The 22862-nt window shown below is 33.6% G+C and overlaps 1 protein-coding gene across 5 annotated transcripts; it reads right to left on the bottom strand.

The window, feature by feature from the left end:
• Window positions 1–4689: 4689 nt before the first annotated feature.
• On the bottom strand, window positions 4690–20063 carry zgc:77486. Of its 5 annotated transcripts, none has more exons than XM_021478225.2 (6): window positions 19941–20063; window positions 14683–14886; window positions 12628–12730; window positions 12350–12471; window positions 10842–10949; window positions 4690–7453 (listed from the first exon to the last, which is right to left on the bottom strand). In XM_021478225.2, the coding sequence occupies exons 2-6, from the start codon at window positions 14840–14842 to the stop codon at window positions 7305–7307; spliced, it is 642 nt and encodes a 213-aa protein (XP_021333900.1). In that variant the 5' UTR covers window positions 14843–14886; window positions 19941–20063; the 3' UTR covers window positions 4690–7304.
• Window positions 20064–22862: the final 2799 nt, after the last annotated feature.

Here is a 22862-nt window from a genome sequence, read left to right on the forward strand (position 1 = left end):
AAACCAGTTTGGCTGAGAGATAAATGATTCATAACTGTAACATTTATACATGCATATTTATACAGTCGAACAAAACAATAATGATACAATACTTGGTAATTGTTTTAAATAACCTTTTAATACTATATAAAAGTATATAAAATATCTATAAACAAAGATATTGTAATTATTACAATTTTTTAACAGTGTGTTTGGTCATGCTATAAAAGCATTTATAAAAGCAAACAAATTATATTTTGTTTGCATTTACAAAGTTTCGATCGTTGTAAATATAGAAATAATGAAGAAACCTGCTATTTTAATTATATAAATAACAAATGTGCAATATTTACATATCTTTGCACAAAAATAATGAGTCTAATGGCCTAAATTGTGTAATACAGTCAAGCTAAACAATAATGATACAATATTTGGTAATTGTTTTAATCTTTAACATAAATAAAATATATACAAGTGTATAAAAATGTTTAGAACATTAAAAAAACTAAATTATTGATTTCTTTAAATGGTTTTGGGCGGTGATGCTAAAAAAGCATTTATAAAAGCAAAAAAAAATGTATTTGCATTTAAAAATATTCTATCATTGCTGATATAGAAATAATGGAGAAACATGCTGTTTTTAATCACATGAATAACAAATGTGCAATATTTACATAATTCTAGACAAAAATAATGAGTCTAATGGTCTAAATTGTATGATACAGTCAAACAAAACATTAATGATACACTACTTGGTAATTGTTTTAATCTTTAGCATGAATAATCAACATAAAAGTATATAAAGTGTTTATAAACATTAAAAATACAGAATTATTGATTTCTTTAAAGGGTTTTGTTTGGTCATGCTATAAAAGCATTTATAAAAGCAAAAAAAAATGTATTTGCATTTACAAAGATTCTGTCATTGTTAATATAGAAATAATGGAGAAACATACTGTTTTTTGGATCATATGAATAACAAATGTGCAATATTTACATAATTTTGCACAAAAATAATGAGTCTAATGGCCTAAATTGTACAATAGTTGAACAAAACAATAATGATGCAATACTCTGTAATTGTTTTAATCTTTAACATAAACTATATAAAACTATATAAAAATGTTTATTGACATTAAAAAATTCATTATTGATTTCTTTACAGGTTTGTGTTTGGTCATGCTATAAAAGCATTTATAAAAGCAAAAATATAATTTATTTGCATTTGTAAAGATTCTATCATTGTTAATATAGAAAATAATGAAGAAACATGCCATTTTTCTTCATATGTATAACAGATGTGCAACATTTACAAAATTGTGCACAAAAATAATACAAATTCTCTCCTTTTTATTTATTTTTTTACACTAGACATGTACAAACTTTTAAAAGATAAATTTACCATAAAAATGTACAAATAATAGCCTTTATCTGAATTAGAAATAATAAATAAATAAATCCCCCAAATGCTGTAGTTATAATAGCGAATGGCTTCTTTTCTATTACTTTATTTTTAATTTTAAAGAAAAATAATATCAATTTAAAGTACAGAATGAAACCAGTTGCATTTTACTTAAACATAACTATAAATCGTAAATCAAATGTTTCAAGTGGACTCAATGTTTATATATTTTATTATTTTGATCCATACTGACTGGTAACACTCGACTGGAGGAATGTACCGCGTGACTCGATGCGACGTCAGTGCGGAAAACATGCAGAGTGGCTGTTCAAACGTCTTCGCTCTTCACGCATCCGGAAATTACGCTGACGGCACATCGAGGGAGGAGCATCGGGGGAATTTCTGTCAGATCTGCTGGCGTAGCTTTGCAAAATCTGCCAGACAGCTGATTATTACGGTCATTCAAGGATAAATTCACCGAAGTATACATACAATGGGCTCATTCGTGAGATATGAACCACAGCTTAATCTAGAAGTATCTCTCATACATGAAAATATGAAAAGGGAATGTAAATGTAAAATCTGGATTTTTTTTAGCTTCCATAGCCTTGTCCATAGGTAAGGCTAACAAATTATCTACAAATAGCTGTAAACATGTTTCATTTAAAATGTTCCTCACTTGTGCGGCCCGTTTTTCACAAGAGCAGACAAACTATAACCAGCCACAGAGGAAGTGAAACCAGATAAAATTCATTAATGTCACTAATTCAGGGTGATTCATACACACACGACATCTTCAGTGTTCTAGTTTACTCATGTAATGGCACAGCACGAAAGGACATTGTCCCAGCAGAAATGTCAGAGGCGGGTTAAGAGAAGTTCAGCTACAGACAAATAAGTGGGTGATGATCAGTCATTATCTCTACACCATTTCCTGAAGTCACGTTTGTTAGTTTCCCACACAGTATATACAGTAACCTGAGTGTTTACGCAAAGATACAACAGTCATATTCATAATTTATTTTCAATGAACCAGATGCACTACACTCTTGAAAATAACGGTTCCCATATGGCATCAATTCTAGAACATTTCCAGTTCACATGTATAGGCAAAGTTCATCAGATAGATTTTGAAGCAGTCCTACTACGCTTTTTACTTTTCCAGCGAATGCCCTTTTAGTTGCATCCCAGTACTGGGAAATACCTATACACAAATACACTACGGCCAATTTTAGCTTATTCAATTATGGTGCATGTCTTTGGACTGTGGGAAAAACCGGTCCACCCGGCGGAAACCCACAAAAACATGGGGAGAACATGCAAACTAAACACAGAAATGCCAACTGGCCCAGCTGGGATTCGAACCAGCAACCTTCTTGCTGTGAGGTCACTGTGTGGCCCACCTTTTCAATAATTTTCTTTGTAGTGAGTGAAAAGAGAGAAAGAACTATTTAAGTGTACAGTTCTTAAAGGAACCTTTTTTTTTATTTGAAGAACACTTAAAAAAAAAAAAATATATATATATATATATATATATACACACACATATACACATATATACATATATATATACACACACACATATATATATATATATATATATATATATATATATATACACACATATATACATATATATATATATATATACACACACACACACACACATATATACATATATATATACACACACATATACACATATATACATATATATATATACACACACATATATACATATACATATATATATATATATATATATATATATATATATATATATATATATATATATATATATATATATATATATATATATATATATATACACACACACATATACACATATATACATATATATATATATATTCAGAACACTTTTACAACAAAGAACCATTGGTGGAGTTGAAGGGCTTTTTGGAATGTTTTAGTTCTTTCAGGAACCATCAATGCCAATCAAGAACCGAGATACACTGTCTGATACTCATACAATTTCTTTCCCAAATGTTTATATTAACAGATACGACCAACTTTATGTAAATTTGTTTTAAAATTTGAGCCTCACACAAAGCTTTACAAACAAAACAAGGCATATACCAGGATTGTAAACTGGCAAGTGGTAAAGGCTTTGCCTGTATTAGGAAAGGGTGGAGGGAACAGCAGCTTTTTTGCATTTAATAAGACACAAACACACATCAGAAATGGTATTTGTAGTATATTATAATAAAGATACATGAAGTATTTGGGGCTAAAAATACACATTGTGGGGGAACCTGAGACTTGTATTACGCTTTGCACAAAGTGTCAAGCATTATTTAAAGTATAATCTAAATTGTAAAAATAAGCTACACATCTTCACTACAACACTGCAAAAATGTGCGTATTCTACTGCTCTTCAAGTGAAACTAATTCGCAGGACAGTGTTCAAAAAACAAAACTTTGGAACATAGCATGAGCTTGCATTCTGGCTTTCCTTAGATATGAATGAAAGTCTATGGGGGAAAAAAAGTGTACCATAATTGTAAAGTAGAAAGGCATCACTGGTAAAGACATTGGTTAAAAAAAAAAAAGAAGGAAGGAAGGGCAGCTCATTTGCATTTAAAGAGACACACAAAAAGTTTTACTTCCACACAGAAGTGGTATTTGTAGTATAGTATAATATAGATACATGAGCAGTTTTGAGATAATACACATTGTGGGGGAACCTGGGACTTGTATTATGCTTTGCACAATGTTTCAAGAATTAAATTACATTTAAAATGTAAAACAATATAAAATGTAAAACAATATAATTGAAAGCATAATCTAAATTGTAAAAATATGTTACTTATCTTTTCTACAACACTGAAAAAGTGTTTTTTTAAATTATTAAATTATAATTAAATGAATTTATTTTTAGGGGTTTTTCACCCTTATTATAATATAAAACAGTAGAGATTCAGAGGGGAATACATTAGGAGAAGAGAGAGGGAAATGATTGGCAAAGCACTTCAAGCTGGGATCGAACTCAGGTCGCTGTGAGCACTTCTGTGTTATATGTCGGTGCACAGCACCACTAGGCTATTAGCGCTGACTAAATGTGTGTGTTTTAATTCAGCTGAGGTCACACAATTTGAGGTCACATGAGTTCACAGGACAGAGTTCACCAAACAAACTTTGGAACATGGCGTGAGCTTGCGTTGTCTTCTGGTTTTCCATACATATGAATAAAAGTCCATGAAATGAACAAGCATAGTGTAATCCCGCCACTCCATTTAGATGGTCTGGGTAATTATACACACGTTTAAAGGAAAACACAAAACATTGTGTAAATTTAAAATAAACTTTGTGATTTTATTGGTTTTATACTTACTCATACACATCATACAATCCTAAATTTCAAAAAAAGAAAACAAAAAAAAGGTATCTGGTGGTGTCTCTGGGGGACTGGGCACGCTGGGAAATTAATCCATGAATGCTGGTTAATATACTGCCGAACGCGCCTGAGCTGAAACTCACATCACCCATCCGAATGTTCCGGTGAAGTACTGGGAGAAAGCTGAATGTCAACGACACAAAAAATAATAAATAAAATCAAGGCAATTCATCTGCAGTAACTATCAAGGAAGAAGTCACTTCTCCATTTTCCTCAATAACAAGCAACGATGAAGGTTAATCATTGCTAGCGTAGACGGGATAACGCACGGGCATGTTCCGATGCCAACGTTCTGATAAGACACTCGAGGCAACAATATAGCTGGCGTTCAACCCGCTGGAGCTTCATAGTCAAGCGGCTGACTACATTCACAGATTTCTCCAGCATTCCCATATTATGACACTATCATTCCCCAGTCTGTGTGCCTACCCTCGAAAGCCAGAAGGGCAGGATTATCCTCAAGCAAACGCTTCAGACAGAAAGAGTGTGATCCAAAGCCTCATTAAAAGGCTGTCAGGATGCCGGCTCAGCCAAGCATGGCGTGTACACATGCCAGTTCACTGAGCCACTTACACCTGCCTTTCACAAAAGCCCTCTTGAGCAGGCAGCCCCACCGAGGATAATGCTGCAAATCACAGACGGTGCTAATTAAAGCTCAGGTTATTTCCTTAATAAAGCAGCAAGGTCATTACCAGGACTTCAAATCAGATACATCCACCAAATTGCTTTCAACAAGCCTACTACATCAAGCGGTTGAGTACGAATCATGGGGGATAAAGAAACAACAGATGCTTATGAGGGAAGGACAACATTGAGGATTAATACAAAATGGTTGTTTCAGCCCTTTTACTAAAAACAAGTTAATAATAATAGTAATTAAAATACGCACAATCAGCACAAACACACAGGATTCCCTTGAAGGATGACAGAGAACACCTTTCTTCTTACATATGGGTAGTAAATCAACCGCATACGCACAAAACAGACATTTCATGTGTGTTTTTTTTCTTCTGAATCTCTCTCGTTCTTATTTAAACATTCTGATTAGAATGGCAGCCATGTATTATGTACATCAGATAACAAAAATTCCATTTGCTAGAATACCAGAGTCGCCCATGCAATGGGACGCTGTTTTGTCTTACATTCTTTTTGCTTAACGCAAATGTGGCTGTAGCAAACTTTGCAGTTGGCCGAATAACGGTGCGAGCATGCGACGTTTATCTGTCAGGGGAAGCGTCTGTGTGCATCTTCCACTAGAACATAAGCATAGCGGAAGAAATTGTAAATATACATGTCTTGGAACGGAAAGGCATCGCCTAATAAACAAATTACTAGCCGGTTCCATTAGCATCATTCATTGGTCTGCTGGTGGTTAACGAATACCTCGCACTCGCAGTCGAGAGCAAAGAACGAAATCGTTTATCGCTGGCGTGCATTATCAACAACGAGCCTCCTAGCACTGAGGATCTGCACGTTTTGTTGTGTTTGTGCGAACTGAAAAGCATTTTTGTGCTTTGATTTTAAAACTCCAATCCTCTCCATTCCATGAGGAGTTATAATTCATTAAAACGCATGTGTAAAGACAGAAAGATTAAGGGGTTTCCTTTTTTTTGAAGGTTTTTTTGGGGGACACATGCTTCCAATCCTCCAGTACCAACCAACCAAATGATAATACAAAATAAATAGAATGCAATCACACAATTCAAGCTACGTACAATATATTAATATAGATCTTCTGATGCCATACACTCATTAAAACAGAAAAGGAAAGGAAATAAACCTCAGTCACTCGCTTATGTCAAGGCTCTTGCTACACCCCACCCTCCCCCCTTCCAAAAAACCTTATCTGATAACTATTCATGCACCCAACATTAGCATGATAAGTCAATATATAAAAGAGAATTTTCTTTTAAATGCACAGGCTGGGATTTGACATGTCGGGATAATTCATCAGAATAAAGAAAAAAGAATAACACAGAGAAATAATTTTACATGGGTAAATGAGGGAGTAGTCATTAAAATCTATATTCTTCAGCAAGGTTTTTTTTTTTTGCAATATCAGAAAATTCCCCTCGACGTTCCCCTCCCACCCGCTTCAACTGGACTCCTGAACCCTCATCGCAGGGCTCCTATAAAAAAATAATGTTAATATCCTAACAAAAAAATCAATGCCAGGGTATAAACTAAAGAGCCCACCCTCCCCCCGGTGCACAGGGATGCCCATCTGACAACCAATCCCTCTTCTCCCTGAATCTCAAAAAAAAAAAAAAACACACACACACAATATCTCTCAGCATATCACACATTCACACCTGAACATCGTCCTTCTGGGAGAGACAGGGAGATGATAGTTTTAGGGAGTGGTCACGAAGGGGCTGTACCCAACGACCCCACCCACCTTATCCTACAATGAAGAAATGAATCCATTTTTAGAATGGTGTTATTCAGCGCCATGGTTCCAAAACTTGCAGGTCAAACAATTTGTTTTGCTCGTTAAGCCATCAGTCCTCATAACTTCTGAATCTTCTCGGCGACCACGATGGGGTTTTCCTTGCGGATGCGGGCGGCGGCAGCTCCTCGGTAGTCGTAGGGACAGTCATGTTTGTCAGAATAACGGTGGATAGCGCAAAACAGGTTACCGCAGCGGCAGTCAAAGCCTGGTTACACACAAAAAGTGCATTCAGTCTTTTCAAATGGTCAGTTATGCGAGCTTAATCTTTGATTTGAAACTGGTGGATACCAAAAGACCATGTGCAATATTTATTGAAAACATTAAAGACCAAAAATAAATGATCATCTTGGGGAAAAAATTACATGCGTTAAAAAAATAAATCAAAAAAGTTTAAGCTTGGTAAGATTTTTACTATTTTCAAAATATGTACAACCCAGAGCATTTTTTGATCGAAAAGAGAAATAATGTGAAATGTTACGCTGTAAAACCCAACTGTCAACTTCATCAAATGAAATGAGTGCAGTTAACTCAAAATGTACTGAAAGTTAATTCTACTCATTTGAAAAGAGTCAGACTCAGTGTTGAAGGTAATAAGTTAATTAAATACCTCTTTACTTCAACTTTAATGGAGTAATTTCACAGTACTTATATAGATTAGTTTTTTAACTGAGTTTTCTTCATTTATCGGGTTTTACTGTGCTCAAATTGCTTCATTTACTCAAATGGATTAAGTTCACAGTACTCATTAGGATTAGTTTTTGAACTTAAATAGTTTGAGTTACCTTAAATTTTTGGGTTTTACAGTGTATAAATTCTATTTTTTATATATTAGGGCTGTCGATCAATAAAATAAATTTGCAATCATGGTCTCTGATTAACCAAGAATAATGCAAATGTAAAATATAGAAGTAATTATGCAGCTTAAAAATAAAGAAATCCATGACTAGTTTAAGGAAACAGATCCCTTAGTTTTATTATCTTAATTGTTGTTATAAATGTATTACTTTTTAACTTGTTTTGAAAGTGCTTATGTCAGTTTCATCAATTACACCGAGGTATTTTTGATCACTTACTGATCTCCAGGGGCTGGTTGCACCAGCAGTGCGCAAGTTAAAACGTAGCCTTAAGCTGGTCGCACACCAGAAGCGCCGATCTGCAACGCGCAGCATCGCGCCATGCATTTTAGAATTCTAAACATAGGTTTCTATCACGGTACACACACCGGCGCCGCAAGTCGGCGGCTGTCGGCAGCGCCCACACACGACTCAGGATTTTATATTTCTGCTGCGCCAAAGAGGCGCATCCGGTGTGTGATGCCCTTAAGTGTACGTAGTGACTTAAAGTTACAACTTACCCACTAATATTTTGCGCACTAATAGATATTTTATCAGTGATGCATCACTGAACTTAGTTTAAACGTAACAATACTTTCCAACCAAATATTTACAGCAGCCTCCCCCATGTATAACGATAGAAAAGAGATGATGCCAGGATTAGTTTATGTTGAGCAGCTCTTAATTGTAATGAAGAATGATCTTCTACTCACAAGCCTTATTTTCCTCCCAAATCTCGAAGAGTTTAATTTTCTTTTAAAGAGTGTTTTGTGTTAATTGTATAAATCAATTAAAACGGGATTTTTTTCATGACGAAGTTCATCTCCCTGCTCTTTTTTCTGTCATGTGTAGGACATTAAAATGTTTTGATAACTTCAAGTGTATTTCGCGTGCATTCTTGATGCTGGTATGTGCATCGTCTGTTATTAGTGACTGACTGTAATTTAATGTGCAATAAAAATGTGATTTATAATTTTATTTTCATAGGACAGTTATAAATAGACGCATTAGTCCCAGAATTTTAAAGCAGTTTAACAATTTAAATGCTTTTTATTGGATATTACGTCATTCAATGCGACCTACAAACTACAATTTGCCTTAAGACCATGTGGTGCAACCGTAGTTACAAACTATCTAATAGTTACTAAGCCCCTAGTGTGGACTTTATGTTCCAGTTTAAAGAACTAGCGATCAGCTGGTGCAACCCTACCCAGTGGTCTTCAGCATGTGCAATGAAAGTTCCTTCTGCAAACGGACTCACTTTTTTATTTTGTTTTTCTAGCTTTTTTATGTTCAAATATTCTTGTAACAATAGTTCCCAATGATAGTACGGTTAGGGCTGTCAGAGCAAGTACATTTCTCTTGTGCTATATCTAGATGGTTCATTACCGTGGTATAATATGTATAAAGCTTGCACAAAGCAGTGGTGTTGAGTTACGTATCACATGTTTTAAATGACAGCGAGACATGTTGCAATCATTTAGCCTTTATTGTTAAATCCTGAACAACAATTGAACAGAAATTAAATAACATATCTGATTAGCCTACTAAATATTTTTATATATACATATATATATTTTTGTTACCAATAAGTAAATAAATTATATAGTAATAAGCATACTCTACAAATAAAAAACGCACATATCCCAACGTACAGTAAAATAATGCATATTCATTAAATCTATTACACTGGCAGCTTAGTCGTTAAGCTGAGAATGTTTTGTTTTAATAAAATACTAAATACAATTTAGAACTAAAATAAGATTTGTTTCAATATATATTTAAAAAATGCAATTAATTGTATTTTGGTTTTGGTTTTACTTTAATTGGAATTGACTTGGTCTACACAACATATAGGACACTTAAAATAGATAGGCTAAACTGTGCTTTTACTACAGCTCTACTATAGTCTTATTGGCTTCTCGACATTCATACCCGTTACTTTAAGTAAGGCTGTTTTGAAAGATTTCGCAAATGCTTTAGTTGTTTTTTGAGTTGACTTCACGCTTGTATGGCAGCTGCGCTTCAATAACTGGATGACCACGAAAATAAACCTTTGATTCGATGTACGGCTGCTTGTCACAGGGACCAATCAGCAGGAATTTAGCTTAATGGCTAAAATTCAAAGCTGAAATATTGCCAAACGTCAAATCTTATCAAACAATCATTTGTGTTAAATAATAACGTCTTTACCTTTTCAGATTAATAGAATATGCGGTAACATTGACAGCCCTAATATATATCTTTTTTAAAACATACTACTATGCACTATATTGTAATTCAATACAAAAATACTTCAGTAAACTAAACTGTGCTTGAGAAACATTTCTTATTATTATCAGTATTTAAAACAGTTAATGTTTTTGTGGAAACTGTGATCTATTATTCAGAATCCTTTCATGAATATGAAGATGAAATAGCAGCATTGCTAATAATACCTTGTTTTGAATAAATGAATATATCCCTGTAAATGAAAGTATTTATTTTCAAAAAAAATTGTAGAGCCCTTCATACAGTGCAATGATGTACAAAATATACGTTTTTACATTGTCTTAATGGTTAAAAATATGGTTAAATATGCATGTACATAAGGAATAGGAATAAGACTGCAGAGAATATTTGTTGACTCTCTCAACAAAACATTAAAATTAACTTCTTTTGCAGTAAATCTAGATTTTTTTACGTCTTGAAGTCTGTTCATAGATAAGATAAAAGCCCAGCCCTTATTGAAGAACACAAAGCTCTTCCCTTGGCTCTTACCCGTGAGGCCAACTTTTTTCCTACAAGTGAAGCATCGATTCTTCTTTTTGTTCTTGTCAGGAGTCTGATCTCCGTCTGAGGAAGCTTGTGCAGCTTCCCCTACTGGCCCTGTGATAAAAAACACAGTCAGTCTCTAATGGATCATTTCTAAAACACAAGAAACATCCCCGCTACATGTTGCTCTGGCACTCAAATCAATAATGTAACAAATCATCAGTATTTATAACTCCTTATAAAGACAACTGATAGAAGGACTTTAGCACAAGGCTTGCTTTTATTTATTATCCTCATTAGTTTAGTTTAATGTTTCATAATGATGCATATATTAACAAAAAAGTAAACAAAACAACAGCACTAGAGGATGGAAAAAACATCAATATAATTTTTTTTTATATTTTAACAATCTGCCAATACTTTTTTTGCTTTCTTGAGTACACCAGGAACACATCATGCAAAATTAAATGCTTCAAACAATGTAGTAAAATATAATAGTTAATAATAACCTCATTATTCCCTTATAATAAACAAAGATTTTACATGTATTTTTTGCAATTGTCAACTTTTTCAAGCTATTTCAGAATGAAAATAGTTTCATATCATGCAATGCTTTAACGTGCAAGATTTGTAATATAAAGTGAGGTTCAAAGTCTAAGTTTAAGCATAAAATAGCCCCTACGGTATCACATTATAATATGTCCTGCTTATTTTTGTCTAAAAATTACTACTATACAATTTTTGGTATGATTTTAGGCATGGGCCAGTATAAGTTTCTGACAGTATAATAACCTTGAATAAAAACATCATGGATTCACAGTTTTGTGATAACTGCTCTAAAATAAGTTCTTTTTAAATGTCCGAGTTGTCTAATGTCCAACAACCCTTTTAACAAAATATATATTTAATTTTACTAAACATTTGTAATATTTTGGAACAGTAAAGATGTCAGGCTAAATTCAATTAAATCATTGACTTCTGCTCTCTTTCATTAGTTTCAAAAGAACTCTTTACAAAACTTTTCATATATCATAGGAATGGCATAACAGAAAATTTTAGCGGTTTAAAAACCTTGACTTTTCCAAACCGTTAGGGTTAGGCATCCCTGGGTTACACTATTTGTCAGTAAGACATTTTAATTTTGTATAATACATTAAGTGTGATAACTTATATTTTTAGATATATTAATGTACCTATATCTTCAGATACTTCTATATAAAAATACAGATGAGAATAAGTACATTTCCCAAATATTTTGACTAATTTCTAAGATATCTGAAACATTAAAGCAGACACTTTTCTTGAATTTAATATGCCTTCTATGTATATAAAACCACTTTTGTGATATTAAATTAATTCGGACACCAAACAGACCCCTACACAATAACAACCACAACAAAATAAAATACAGCATTTTATATAAATGTATATAATATCCAACAATAATTATGGATTACATTCAAAACAATAAAGAGCAAGAAATATTGTGTTCAGTATGCATGCATTAGACAGACCTGTGCTTTTAGACGAACCCTCCTCCTCTTCCTCCTCCACTTCTGCTCTGTCTGAGTCAGTGGTTGCCGTGTCCTGGGAGATGCTCATGGCAGTCATCTGCTGAGTTACTGGGCTCGGTGAACTACTTCATGAACACAAGGACCTACTTGTTAGAATACCTTACTATAAAATTACACACATCTGGTGATCATTAAGAGATTATGACTGGCCTACAGACTGTTTTCGCTTATAGTCTGTACCAATTTGACCAAGAATGGCTTGGTTTATTCATTCTCACCTAGACGTGCGTTCTTCAGTCGGGGTACCAGCTTCTGTAGTGGGTAGAGGGGTGGATTCCACTGTTACTGGAGAAGCACCTGGTGAACCTACAGGAGATGTGGCTGCTGGAAAGACACAGGGAATTAATTCCTCTTAACTTCAAAGCACATTTGTGTCATAAAACCGATGCACAGATCTTGATATTTTTTTACAAGCACATTTTTTTCAATAACAAAAAAAAATTAAATATAAGGTAAAAACATAATATGGTGACTAGCTTTAATTATGCATAAAAAAACAGTAGACAGACTGAATAAAAATGATAAATTACTTTGCTAGTTGCTGCTATGAACACAGCAGATGTACTTATATTATTTATATATATATATATATATATATATATATATATATATATATATATATATATATATATATATATATATATATATATATATATATATATATATATATATATATATAAATAAAATTATTTTATAGGGGGTTTTTATCTTTAATTGAGATAGGACAGTGGAGGACACGAACAGGAAAGTATTGGGAGCAGAAAGAGAGGAAGGGTCGACAAAGAATCGAACTCTGGTTGCCGTAAGTGTCGGCGCACTTATCCACTAGGCTGTTAGTTATCCACTAAGCCCACTAGACCACTACCCCTTATGCTAGGTTCACAACAAATGCAGAACACGGTGTCATTCTCAATCTAATTTACTCACGGGATGTTTTTTCACCCAAATCAATGATATTTAGGTCAACCACCAAAGACTTCGAGGACAACACATACGCTTAATACATTTCATTGAACATGTACACATACACAACACAACATTTTCCTCACAACTTCAATTACTTTTCGCACATTCTGCATCATTTGTGCCGCCTGGTGGAAATTCTTCAATATTCGTGATGTGAGTTTGCATTGACTTGGTATGTAATCTACTCTCCGAATTATTTCATTCCACTTCTGATATGAACCCTGCATTACAGATTCTTCAATAAAACCTCCCATTCCCAATTCAGTATTTTGGATTTCTTTCCAGTATTACTAAAATCAGGAAAAGTGAGCTTCTACTTTTGAGTTGTTGTTTTTTTTCAAAGTCAAACATGATTCACAAATTGCGAAAACAGAAGATAACAAAATAACGAAACTAAATTTCGTTATTCACATTTTTGGGTAAACCATCCCTTTAAATTAAGCTCTTGTTTACTAAATTGAAAAAAGAGGGTTACTCTACTTCTTGACAGTGGTTTGCAAAAATGAAATTTGACATGTGTGTTTTAAACTTTTACAACATTAAAAAAATTCTGACTTTTTAAAACAAAAAAATAAAAACAATTGCCTAATTTTGAGTACAGGGTTTCTGCAGGTTTCATCAGGCCAAATTTAGGACTTAAAAACCTGTTTTAAGACCATTATAAGTGAAATTTCAGACTTAAACAGGGCTAAATGCTAAAGATTTTTTTTCTAAATAAATGTGTCAAAACAAGCATTTTGTCAACATAGATTTGTTTTTTAAAAAAGAAGAAATATATATAAAAATAAATAAATGTACACAGGAAAATTAAAAACCATTTAAAATTATTTAAGACCTCCAAGACATTCTGTCAGTGAATTTATACATTTTAAGACTTTAAGACCCCGCGGACACCCTGGAGCTATAATGAAAAATGGACAACACAAAATTCATATGTATTTGTCTACTGTTTTAAAAAAACTAAATCATAGAAGTATGAAATGAAAGAACTTTAACAAATGTAACACATTGACATTTATGCAGAATATATTGTGTTTTTTCTGTATGCCCAGGCCAGTATGTCTGTTGGTACATCTGTGCTGCATCTGTGGCCTCTGTTAATGTTCTATTAACACACTTTGTACTATAAAATCACTGCTGTGTGGTTTGTATGCAAGCCCAGAACAGAGATTACACAAATTAAAACAAAAAAAAATTGGGACAGTTGCCAATCTCACACTTTTCACAAAAACTGAACTTCTGATTTCTGCATCTCTAGTTCTTAATGCAAATGGTGCATTCGACAAGTAGGACACTGGGAGATTTACCTTTTTCACCTGGGGGACTGTTTCGTCCCCCACCTTGTTGTCTCTGCAGATGTTCCTTATAACAGACAGAGCACATTCCATTGGTGCGAGGGTTACCATAGAAACCGCATCCCATAGTGCAAAGCATTGGCACCTGCGTCTGATTTGTCTCCTGAGCCATGCTGTTTGAGAAAGGGGGGGTAAGGGGGACGGGAGAAGACGATCCTGTAGATGGAGTACAACAATTAGTATTTCATTAGCATTATTTAATCGCTAAGTAGTAAATAATAGCATCATTTACCACTAACCTGTTATATTAAAAGAAACAGTATTTTAGTCACTTTTATTTATTTATTTATTTATTTATTGAAATTGTGTCACCATGATGCAAGTCCCCCTTTTTTTTTTAGAATAAAATGAAACACTAAAATAAACTTTACACAGATATTTGACTTACAAGTTTATACAGTTGGCTAGGGCTGGGCAACACGGCAAAAATGTAATCTCGATAATTATTTTCCAATAATGATACACATTTCGAAATAAATTGTTAATGCTTCCAGATTTAAAAGAGTATCCCAACAATGACTGAAACCACAAAAATTAGAGGGTTCATTAAATAGCATTACATTTTTGGTCGATAGATTTTCAGGGCTGAGTTCAGTAAATCTCCAATATTAACACACTTTTAGATTTCCATTGTTGCACATTTCTGCTGTGTGATTGGCTCTTGGAACATTATACAGTAAAAAATCCAGAGTTTATCATTGTTTTTGCCATAAACCTTGTTGTGATTCGATATAATATCATTTATCGGCCCTGCCCTACAGTTGGCCAATCAAACTTTAAAAGAGCTTAGGAATGCACCAAATTTGTTGGCTAAGTGTGATATTTAATTAGCACTTTCCCATTTAAACTCTTTTAATATACATTTTTTAAATTACAAAAGGGTTAACGCAATATTTACACTTCATAATGGGGTATGACAACTCAATATAGAATAAAATAATAAACGCAATTTTTTTTACCTAAAATAAAGATTACAATTTTCTCACGATTCTGTAGATGTAAAATAAAGGTTAATATGAGTGGGCTATTATTATTGTTATTCTCAAACATGTGGTAAAACAGCAATAGGCTTTGTGTAGGTCCACTGTTGGTTAAAATGCTAAATTTATATAGACTTGGAACTTTAGATTTGTCCTGGTCATTAACGCTGATGATAATTCTGATGTTAAATTATTGTGTTTGAGACATACTGTATGCTTACAATCGGTCATTAACAACATTATTATACCATTTTTTTTTCTACTGGTAACATCAAACATTTGTCATTATCAGATTCCCTCTTGCATTATATTCAACATTATATAGGCTAGAGTAGTTATACTGACACTGTTAAACATTTATTTTCATACACAACACTTTGTGTTTGCTATGAATGAAAAAAAAGATCAAATGCTTGTCGTAATCATTACACTAAAATGCGATATGATCATTTAAATGATGAAGCTCAAAGTTCAAGCCGCAACATATTTTAACTATCATGTTAATGTCCTCGTTATAGCAGGGCTCCAAATTGCAACCATTTTGGTCGCATAAGCGCCCAAAAATTAATCTATGAGACCTCATAATATATTAGGGAGCATTAGTGCGACCTGTTTTGATTTTTTCTAGAAACGTGCTGAATTGCTCTTCCCTGCCGCTATATTGGTTCATATTAGCTGTCAATCACTCAAGGTATTCCGCTGTCAGATGACAGGGAAGGAGCTTTTATGACCACAGGAAATGCAAACGGCTGAAGAGTGAAAACTTAAAGCATGCATGTTTGCAAACCCCATCTAAAGTCGAGGCGCAGATGAGAGCGATCATGACACGTGGTGAATATTTATCTGCCAGCTGAGATCAATCAAGTATGCGCTTTTCGGAGAAAGTGCCCGAATCTCGATGCGTTGCATTCACTGCGTGTTCAGCGCAAATGTCCGCTAAAAGTCAAATCTAATACTGTATATCATTGCCAAAGATGCTCGCCTTTACTAAGTTTACACTGAAACTGTGTCTCATAACAAAGAGCGGTATTGCGCCGGTGGTCATCGCAAGAATCCTGCTCTGCATGCTCATAAATTGGGTCGGCTGACTCACCTGCTTCCCACAAACACAGAAAAATGAAAATCAGCTCAGACTGAACAGTTAAATTGACACAAACTGAAACCAAAACTTTTAAAGAGTGATAGAAGTGAGACTTTACTTACTTTCTTTTGTCTATTCTTTCTTGAGGTGTATATTATTATTTTTATTTATTTACTGATGACCGTTTTGCAGCTTTCAGCATTAAATTGAATTATTTATTAAAATCTTTTGTTTGTTTTGTAGCAGTAATATCATTTATTAAATTGACAAGCATATAAAAACAGCAGTACAAAATATATATCTCTTACTGCAAGGCTTCATTTTTGTTTGATGCAAACTATACAATTATTTTTTATAAAGTAACAGACTTTTTATAGCAGATAACTTACATTCAAGCACACTCAAGGCAGCATCATAATAAGAAATGTAATTCATTGTTACTATTATTGTCATTTTCATCGTCATTAATATTCTATAATTATTAGACATTCATTTTGGAATTATTGCACACAAATATCAATGTCATCTCAGCATTAGTTAGATAGTTGTTTCTGGTTTTTATTAGTCCTAATTGATGTTGTTTTAAAATACAATAAATCCCTTAAAATACCATTTGCAGTGGTGCTCATTCATTTTTGGTGGGTGCTCCTAAATTTTTTCTGCTGCTCCTAAATTTCTTTTGGTGCTCCTAAATATTTAAAGTTGGGAGCACCGGTGCTACCAAGTAAAAAAGTTAATTTTGAGCCCTGTTATAGGCATGGGCCGGTAAAAGATTCTGATGGTAACATAACCTTGGATTACTCGATTTTTTTTTTTTTTTTTCAAACGTGTGCTGAGTTGTGGGCTGACTAGTAACTTTTGATGTGGATGGTTATTTGCTGCTGGACATACTGTTACCCTAAAAAAAACTACATAAAATTCGTAAATAAATCTGTAAAAAAAAAAAAAACACTTGCATGTACCATAACAGTACGATTTTAGTTGTTTTAACCACGGTAAATCTTGAAACCGGTTATTGTTCAATGCTTACCTTGTTGTTTAGTAAATATCTGAAAATAAATAATTACAGCATTGAATAAAAATGTTAACAACAAAGTGTTCCTTAAGTGTAATTTAAATTTAATTTAAATTCAGTCTTACTTTTGTGCCTATATTCATTCATGCATTCATTCACTTTCATTTCAGCTTGGTCTCTTTATTAATATCGCCACAGCGGAATGAAACACCAATTTATCCAACATATGTTTTAGGCAGAGGATCCCTTTCCAGCTGCAACCCATTACTGGGAAATTGGGCCATTTTATTAATCTAAATAAAAGTTTAATTAAATTTGGTGTATTAATAGATTGGTTAACTAATTAAAACCTTAATATTTGTATTTAAAAACCTTTAGATTTCACTTCTGTGTTTAGGTAAATATCAAAAAAACTTTAAAAAATTTAAATTAAATTTAAATTTAAAAGTCTTGCATATGTACACTGTTTAATATTGCAAACATATCTTGAATTTTTGGTTTCGTTTAAGAATTTTTATTTTGTTGCATCCCTAAAAACTAGTGTGGAATATTACCAACTTGCTAAAGCTAAATAATAGCTTTATGCACAAGAGTGATATGTTTGACTTTTATGGTGTCTTTTTGGGCCTTGACAAAGAGGTCAAAGGCCTCCCTGTTGCAGGATAATTGGACAAAAAAGAAATGATAAATGTTGATTACCCACAAGCATTTCAGTGTACAATTAGACTTAGTCATTTGCAATTGTTTCTAAATTATTGTTATCACTAAAGTATGTGTTTGCAAACTGCGAGAAATTAATTTTTAAGTATTGCATTAGGCATTGTTCAAAAAAATTACAAACACATCTTAAATTTTTGGTTTCGTTCAAGAATTTTCATTTGGTGCATCCCGGAAATCTTATACAACTTGCATGGAATATTGCAATTTTTCTGAAGCCAAATAATAGTTTTGAGCTTTCATGGTCATTATGGATTGGAGGATTTGTGAGAAAAAAAATAGTATTCTTGTATTGCATAGGGAGAAACAATACCATAAAATTTTGAATGGGATAAGGGTGAGCAAATAATATTATTATCTTCAATCTATTGTTCTATTTTTATTGTTAAAAATTCACATTTTATTTTAGTGTCCTTGTTACTGGGACAAATAAGTAATGATGAATGAATAAACCACAAGCATGTCGGTCTACAATTAAACTTAGTTATTTGCAATGGTTTCTAATTTACTGTTATCACTTAAGTAAGTAAATGCAAACTGCAACAAGCAAACTGTACAATACACTGTAACAAACCAATTCCGTACACACACATTTAGTGTTAAACTGCATAAAGGCAATATGATGAAACAAATTACACTAAATGTATCAACTTTCATATCCTCCCTGCTCTAGTTAGTATGTACCCATTTCAAATGTATCAAACAAAAGATGCACCAGATAGGAGAAAAACATGAACAATGTTTAACAATGAAAACAGTCGATTGTTGGACTCCAGTTATAGTAAAAAAACTACTTTAAACTCGACTTATTTGTTGTCGACCCTGCTAGAGGCTGTCAACATGCTGCATAAAACAAAAGTTTCTTTGTTCGCTTTTTGTTTCTCAAACAAACAAACGAATGGTCCAGGTTACAGTAACCTAAACAGCCTGCTGATCAAATAACGATTAACAGTCTGGCAACAGTTGCGCTTCAATTCGAATAAAGAAGCAAGTAAGTGTTAAATGTGAAAATATAGAAGTTGACCGCAACAATGCAAACGACAGAATACCATACAAATTATTCTGGTTATTCTGGAGCAAGTCCGTGGAAAATCAGCTGAGAGCGGCTCCGCAATTAGAAAACATTTGTCTTTTACCCGACTATCGCGACAAACAATGATGTCAACGCCAAAGCGACACCCGAGGCGAATATTTCCCTTCAAAAGTAGCTAATATTGTGTGTGGATGACCGTGTTAAAACCGCTGACTAGATGAAAGTCGTTCTTGTTTGTGATATTCATTTAGCCAGGCTAACGCGCTAGCTGTGCTAACGACTAGCAGACGTGATGGCACGCACGCAAAACGGACAGCTGGGACCTCGAGAGCGTCCCACGAACACTTGCGGTACATTAAAACCCCAACAATCTCGAATATTTACCCGTATTTCCGTGTGATTGAAGAGAAATCGACGACCTTGATCCACAGAAATCTGACAGAGTAGGTTCCTGCTATGCGCGTGCGGCCTGCTTCTCTCAACGTCATCCGAAACAACGGGCGTGACGTCACCGTAGCGCAACAATTCATTTTCATCGAAACCACATCATCATCATCACACTTCCCATCAATCCACTCGAGTCTACGCCAAACAATGCTGCCAAGGATGTCTATAACATGCTGTTGATTAGCTTCAAAATGTGTGTATTAAACAACATTAGCTTAAATGACACAGCTTTCTTGTTTTCAGAGTTGTTTGGGTGTAAAAGTTGCAGATAGAAAGGCAAAATCGTCACGTGTAATTATGATTTTGTATGTATCATTTTCACTTTCTGTGCAAAGGCTGCTAGCCTACTTCAACTCCTTTCTTGATATAATTGCGTTAATATGCTGATTTTAGATACAGCATTTAAACATTTCTGTTTATTTTTCACATTATTAAAAGAAATCTTGTTTGGTATTCAAATTAAATACATTCTAATTTGCCTGAATTATCAAGTAAGTAAAGGTTTATTTATATAGCACTGTTCCCAAACATTGAGTCACAAAGTGCTTTACAATAAGAGAAAACAGATAAAAGAACACTAATCAATTAAAGAAAACATGTTCAAACATATTAAAACAAGTTAAAAATCCAAGTAACACTAATACTTTTAATTTAAAGCTTGACCAAAAATGTGTCTTTAAACGCTTTTTAAAAAGTTCAGCTGATCCCAGATTTCTCAGTGCTAAAGGGAGAGAGTTCCAGAGCATTGGGGCCACCACACAGAAGGCACGGTCACCTTTAGTCTTGAGTTCTGGGAATTGCTAAAAGGTCTTTGCCAGAAGACCTCAGAGATCGGCTACATGAGTGACTACGTAAAAGATCTTGAATATATAGGGGTGCTTGACCATGCAGAGCTCTATATGTAATGACCAGAATCCTAAAATTTACTCTAAAACCAATAGGAAGCCACTGAAGTGCTTTAAGCACAGGAGTAATGTGCGACCTGCTACTGGTATTGGTTAAAAGCCTCGCCGCTGCATTCTGCTCAACGTTCAATCAATCCATGGAAGATTTGTTCAGACAAGTGAACAACATTACAATAATCCAAACCGTGAAGAGATTAAGGCATGCAAGCATCTCCACTTTTCCTTTATAACAATATCTCAGATTTTTGCGATGTTCCTCGGAAGTAAAAAGCATCTACAAACAACAGACTTAACATGGCTATTTAAACACAGAGCTCTATCAAAGATGACAACCAGATTTCTAATGTCACTGCAATTTGAAGATGACAAACCCCAAAAACTTGCTTGAGCATTGGGGTGATGCTATCTGGAGTAAAAATCAACATTGCAGAAAATTGTCTGCCATCCAATAGTTAATGGAGACTAAACAATCCTGCAAGAGAAACAGTTTGTCTAGTCTGTCAGGGCTAAAAGAAAATATAATTGTACATCATCTGCATAGCAATGATAAGATATAACTTTAAAACTACCAATAATCTTGCTGAGAGGGAGCGTATTTAAATTAAAAAGAAGAGGGCCTAGGACAGAACCCTGAGGTATCATATTTACAACTTAATATTTATATAATTAATTAATATTTATTAAAATATAATAACCTAAAACTAAAGAGATGCTTATTGATTTTCGGTGTAACTTTATTATTAATGCTATACGCTACTTCTACTATAAATGGTACAGTTGTTGAGATAGTGAATGCTCATAAATACACAGGGGACATTTAAAAAAAAAAGGGGGGGGGGCAGCTAAATAGGATCAAAAAGTTTACGTTCTTATTATTATTAATCACCTTTTTCCAAATGGTTTGTTTCTAAAAGTAAGGGGAACATATCCCACCTCATCCCCACGATTGATACGCCCCTGCCTAGGCACTATCCTGGATGATCAACTAAACTTTGAGGCCAGCACAAACTTTATCTGTAAAAAGGTGAATCAACAATTGTTTTACTTAAGGAGGTTGAAAGGATTTAATATGGAGAGGTCTCTTCTAAGGACATTTTATTCTTCTTTTATTGAGTCTCTTAACTTTTGCAGTAAAATCCTGGAACGGTCATTTAAGGGTGACAAGTAAAAACAGACTTTCAAAAATTGTTCATCTATCTCAAAAGATTTTGGGCACAAATCTTAACAGCATTGGACAGGTGTATGAGGTGAGAGTCATAAAGAGGGTAATATCAATTTTAGCAGATGAGAACCGTACACTTTATTCAAAGATTTGCCTCCTACCATCAGGTAGAAGTAATACTTATTTCAGACGAGCAAGGTCCAACAGATATTTGCATTCATTTGTTCCAGTTGTTTATTTGTTCCAAGCTTTAGGTTGTGTGTTTATTTTTACTTGATAGTGATTCATTTTTCTTTTTTAGTTGTTTTTTCCATTTAGTTTTTATTGCAGTTTTCAAATCCACAGACAGATAGGCATTTCCACAATGTATTTACAAAACAATCAAACATCGCATTCCCAAAATTGTAGAAATAAATGAAATTATAAAATACCAAAAAATTCCATTAATAAATACGGAAGTTACATTAATGATTTAAGCACATTATAAGAAACAAGAAAAATCAATACACTCATAATTGTTGTGTATATCATCAAAAAGAAACAGATTTGTTGCTTTTCAGTTACATTTCAATTGTGTACTTTTTTACAACCATATTGTGGCACCGTCTACCCTTTTCTTTCTTTATTTTTATAATCTATGTACATATGGAACTATGAGGATGGTACATTTAGGATCTTAAATGTAAAATATTAATTTATTTGGGTTTTTTTTTAAATAGGTATTGTTCTTCTCGCTATCTTACTGTTATGTTTTCTCTCACTACAAAAAATAATACACAAAATAAACAAAAT

The sequence above is a fragment of the Danio rerio genome, chromosome 8 (genome assembly GCF_049306965.1).
Source record: "Danio rerio strain Tuebingen ecotype United States chromosome 8, GRCz12tu, whole genome shotgun sequence".
Taxonomy (NCBI): Eukaryota; Metazoa; Chordata; class Actinopteri; order Cypriniformes; family Danionidae; genus Danio; species Danio rerio.